The following is a 5,159-nucleotide window of genomic DNA, read 5'->3' on the forward strand; positions in this document are numbered from 1 at the left end:
TCTACCTAATTTAGACTATTTTTAACTATCCATGAAAACTTAGGCATTATAGTGGTTTTCCCGAGGTTCCTCCTAGCGAAGCTTTTGATGTTTGCTACTCTCTGCAGGAAATCATGACGTTGCAAGAAGAAATCTAGGAGAAGACCTCAACGTCATCGTTCTTTATGTCAAAATGGATTCCTGTCGCCGCGTTATCATGGTGAGATTTTCAAGTCATAACAGACTGAAATCCACTGATGAACCTAGACTATTTAGATTTCTACAAATTTATAATCATATGAAAAAGTAGAGTTTGGATAAGATAGATTTGATGTCATATCTTGGTTCTGATTTTAGGAATTATATTAAAAAATATTGAATTGTATAAATCGATAGGTGAGAAAAAGTAAAGAGAGAGATTTGCTTTTAGTAGTGGAGAGAGATAATCATAGAATTAATTTTTATATTTAATCTTTTAGTGTGACTCAAATGGAATAGGAATTGAAACTTGTAGTTGTCAGGAGTAGAACGGGAAAACCACTCAAATTAGTATACCCTTTAGTCATTCGCAAATAGGATGCATGATTTAAAAATTTTACAAATGTATGTTGGCATTTTGTAAATTCCCGATAAAAAAAACTTCTCATTTTGATGTTTATTAATTAATTTTACATCACAGATTTTAAACGCCCTGGGCAATGGTACAGCGATACAATAACTTCTCAATTTTTGAGATATTTGAGGATTAAATTTTAATTTTAGTAAATTAACAGATTTTTTTTTTAATGTGTGGTTGACCTAAGAACATGTAAAATGGTTTTAATTGATCAAATATAAGAGTTTATCAATTAACTTCATATCACAATTGATTAAATGCAATTTAGGTTGTAAAAAAATATGAAATTTAATTTAAAATATTTTAAAATTTTAAAATTTTTAATTTTATATGACAGTAAAAAGATCATAATCCTCCACTTGATCCTTTCAGAATTATTTCATGCGATCTTAAAAAAATAAATTTAAAAGGATTTCATCCAGTATAATAGCCCTTTATATGAGGCCAGGTGTCCCGTGAAATATATATATATACTCACGGGGCAAAACTTTTTTCATTTTATATCAAATGGTACCATTGTATTTGTGCTATGAATTTGTTCATTTTTCTTGCCATCATAATATGCAAGCAAACTAAAAGATTTAGTCCATGATCTTAAGAACTATTTCTTTATCATTTGAATTCTAATTCAAACATTTTTAATTAAAATACGAAATTTGATGTACGATGATTATTATTTTTATAAAATTATAGCCTCTTTTGTTAAATAAAAGATATAATTTACTGAAATAATTTTAGTTAATTTTTAATCCAAAATACATATTTTTTTAGGCAAAAATGAATAGAGGCGTCATTTCATGAAGGGTCGGTCAAATGAGCATCCGGCTAAACATTTGCAGAGGGTTCTGACCACTTTTGTCCCAGTAACGGAAAGAGCATTAACGTAACGTAAAGCTGCATTATACAGTGGAAGGTAACGATTAATATTTTTGGCATCGAATTAAAAGACAACTTACTAACGTGTTATATAAAATCAATTATTAGGAGAAAGAAAATTAGCAAGAATTTGAGTAGATTTTTCCCATTATTTGTATCTCTCTTCGTCTTCTTCCTCTGCCTCTTGATTTTGTTGAGACTCAGTAGTGGAGATGGCTGTCGAGGGATCGGAAATGGCGATGAAACCGACCGTGGTGTTGTATCCCATGTCCGGCATCGGGCATCTACTCCCCATGTTAGAGCTGGCCAAGCTCTTCCACCGCCACGAATTCGCCGTCGCCGTCGTCATCATGCACTTCCCCTGGAAGCACCCTTCCGTCGACGCTTTCATTGGCAGAGTCTCCGCCGCCCACCCCTCCATCGCCTTCCACCGGCTCCCTCCGCCTGCCGACTTCCGAACCTCCCACGAGATCATACCCATGGTACTCGACGGCGTTCGGCTCAACAACCCCGAGCTCCTTCGTTTCCTCGCCGCCCACCGCCGGGAAAACGATGTCCGCGCTGTCGTCCTCGACTTCTTATGCACCGACGCTCTCGACGTCGTCTCGGCCGAGCTCGGCCTCCCAGCCCACTTCTTCATCTCCACCGGCGCCTCTGCTCTCGCTTCCTTCCTCTACTTGCCGTACCTCGAGTCCACCACTGATTTGAGCTTTAGCGATCTCGGTGACGCACCCATCCATTTCCCCGGAGTCCCCCCTATTCCAGCCTCCGATATGTCTAGAGAGGTTATGAGTCGTTCTTCGGAAGTTTATAACAGGTTCGTGAAAGACGTCACCCGACGGCTCCCCGATGGTGACGCCTTTCTTGTCAACTCGTTCGAGTCGTTGGAAGCAGAGGCCGTAAAGGCTCTTAGCGAAGGGGCGTGCGTTCCTGGACGCCGGTTGCCGCCCGTCTATTGCATTGGACCGCTGATCGCCGAAGGTAGCTCAGGAAAGGACGAAGCAAAGGCAGAGTGCATGGCGTGGCTGGACGTGCAGCGACGCGGAAGCGTGGTGTTCCTCTGCTTCGGAAGTATGGGCTCGTTCTCGACGGAGCAGCTGGAGCAGATCGCCGTCGGCCTCGAAAGAAGCGAGCAGCGTTTCCTTTGGGCGGTGAGGGCTCCCAAGGATGCGCCGTCTGCACTGAACCTGGAGGCACTGCTGCCGGAGGGATTCTTAGAGCGGACGAAGCAGAGGGGGATGGTGGTGAAGTCGTGGGCGCCGCAGGTGGAGGTGCTGAACCACGAGGCGGTGGGATGCTTCGTCTCACACTGCGGCTGGAACTCGACGCTGGAGGCGATCTCAGCCGGTGTGGTGATAGTCGCGTGGCCGAGGTACGCGGAGCAGCGGATGAACAAGGTGTTCCTGGTGGAACAGATGAAATTGGCGGTGGTGATGGAAGGATACGACGGAGACATGGTAGAGGCAGTGGAGGTGGAGTCGAAGGTGAGATGGGTAATGGAGGCAGAGGGCGGGAAGGAGCTGAGGGAGCGGGCGGCGGCGGCTAAAGAGATGGCGGCGGCGGCGTGGAGCCAAGGTGGTTCATCGAAACAGGCATGGCTGGAGGTCGTCAAAACCTTGAAGAATTAGAAGCCATGAGGCCACTGCTTAATATCAACTATGATGCGTATTTGATTTTACTTTTTAGTAATATTATAATAGATTCGTATTCTAGACGATTTAAAACCAAATCCAAGCTGCAGTCGAAGGTACGACAATGGCAATCCACTCCGAGAAACAAAAGCTAATCCGTACGAATAAAGGTCGAGTAGCAATCGCGCCGTACGTCAGGCTGGAGATAGTCCTTCACCGCACTTGGCATTCGACTATCACGCGCGACCGTAGTCGGACCAGCTTCGGATTCGCAGCTTCCGCTGACAATGCGATTAAAGTATTCACGTAACAGAAGAACATAATCAATGGCGAATATTACATGCCATTTTTTTTTTGCATTTTCACCGAGCACAGAGAGAGAGATCTAGACGACAGCTTTGCAAAAAGTTAAATGAGCTTCATGACCTGTTATTAAAATCCAAAGGGAGGAAGGTTACATCTTCTTGCTTCCGTGCGTTGCTCCCTTCGGCCGGTCTCGCGTAGGCCGGATCGCTACTTGACCGCGTCAGCGACGCCTCAGGACCTGCACGATGAGTTGAACCTGAGTGCCAATCGGAAGTAGAACCGGGGGCGCCGAATCGCACACGGGAAGGAGGGAGCGAGCTCTTTAGTATTATTACCTTTGTTTAATGACCGCTTACAGTGGGCAATGGCGCTTTGGATCCCGTCTTGCTGCTCCAGCAATGTGTCGTCCAGTCTTCTGGCCACCGGCGGTGATGAGCGGACGGATGCCCTCGCCGATGTCGACCGACTCTTGCTCAAACGGCTGGAAGCAGAGGAGCGCTGATGTTTGATCTGGTCTCCCCAGCCCTCGCCGGCGCCGGGACGGACCTTTCCGTCTCGGTCGAACCGCTTCGAGATCCTCGTATAAAGAGACTTAATTTTGCTCAGATACCTTTGGAGGATGTCTCCTGGTAGTTTCCTCTTGTTCGCCGCTTCACCAGCCGGTGAGGCGGCGGATGCGGATCTTCTGTTCCTTGCGAAGGCCGACGGCGGCAGCTCCTCTACTTTGAGCTTGTAGGAAAACTTGCTCTGCGTTGGTGACGACGACGAGGAGACAGGGTAGGCTCCGGTGTCGGCCTCCGGCGAGGCCGACCTCGCCCGCTGGTGAAATCCGAACGTGAAGGCGCTGAGTTTTAGGAGACAAGCAGGCACTTGCATCTTGGACGATGGTGTAGAGTCGTCGTCGGAGACCAGGCGCCCCTTAAAGAAAAACCCTCCGGAGGTAGAGAATGAGAGAGCTAAATCGCGCCGGAGACTACAACTTCCGGCGAAGGCGAACTCTGCCGCCACCGCCGCATTTCCATTCTGGTTATTACTCCGACGAAGCCCTTCCTCCGAGGCGGCAAACTTATGGTCAAAGAAGGGGCCCTCGTCCTCGCCGCCGTCGACAGAGGCCGGGCGCAGGCCGCGGAACTCCATCAAAGATTGAGGTGAAAAGTGGTGGTGCACTGCGAGCGACCTTGGATAGAAGAATCATATTGGACAGTCGTTGTAAACAGAGCGCTATCAGTCGCGTCATATTTGTGACGTAGCACAACACAAATTTTGTCGGGGGCGTTGTTCGACTCGAGATCTTGAAACAGAGGCTCGCTAGTTGCTCTGCTTTCCGTTGCTCCTGTGTCAGCATCGCACCCATTTGGAACTTGTCATTTCTTGACAAATAGAACCGTTAGTTTGGAGCAATTTATCCTAAAGTAAGCTAAGCTTGTCCTGACATTAACTTCGCTCTCTGTTTGTAAATTATGATAACTTCAGTGTAAAATATAGGAAAAAAAATTAATTAAATTACATACATATCTTTGAAGTAACTCCACAAATATTATAGCACTACACGAGATCAAAGAAACAAAGCGAGTAAAAGCACAAAGTATCAAGTGGAGATAAATATAATCAAAGAGAGCAACAACAAGATTTACAAATTATATCTCCTTATTATTTGTTTTCTATTATATTCTTAATTTCGCCACTTCTCCTTAATTTTTTTTTGTTTTTTAACATTACCCACATTAGTCTTCTTTTATCTGACAACTTAA

The 5,159-nt window shown here is 45.3% G+C and overlaps 2 protein-coding genes across 2 annotated transcripts; one reads left to right on the forward strand and one right to left on the reverse strand.

Moving 5' to 3' along the window:
- The first annotated feature begins 1,710 nt into the window (after nucleotides 1-1,710).
- LOC122011499 (UDP-glycosyltransferase 88B1-like) lies at nucleotides 1,711-3,099 on the forward strand. The gene has a single exon (XM_042567893.1). It carries the CDS (start codon nucleotides 1,711-1,713, stop codon nucleotides 3,097-3,099), a length of 1,389 nt encoding a protein of 462 aa, XP_042423827.1.
- A 422-nt stretch (nucleotides 3,100-3,521) lies between these two features.
- On the reverse strand, nucleotides 3,522-4,674 carry LOC122005342 (probable membrane-associated kinase regulator 2). The gene is made up of 2 exons (XM_042560361.1): nucleotides 3,744-4,674; nucleotides 3,522-3,646 (listed from the first exon to the last, which is right to left on the reverse strand). Exons 1-2 carry the CDS (start codon nucleotides 4,543-4,545, stop codon nucleotides 3,522-3,524), a joined length of 927 nt encoding a protein of 308 aa, XP_042416295.1. The 5' UTR covers nucleotides 4,546-4,674.
- Between the last annotated feature and the right edge of the window lie 485 nt (nucleotides 4,675-5,159).

This window comes from Zingiber officinale, chromosome 1A (genome assembly GCF_018446385.1).
Source record: "Zingiber officinale cultivar Zhangliang chromosome 1A, Zo_v1.1, whole genome shotgun sequence".
In the NCBI taxonomy this organism is placed as follows: Eukaryota; Viridiplantae; Streptophyta; class Magnoliopsida; order Zingiberales; family Zingiberaceae; genus Zingiber; species Zingiber officinale.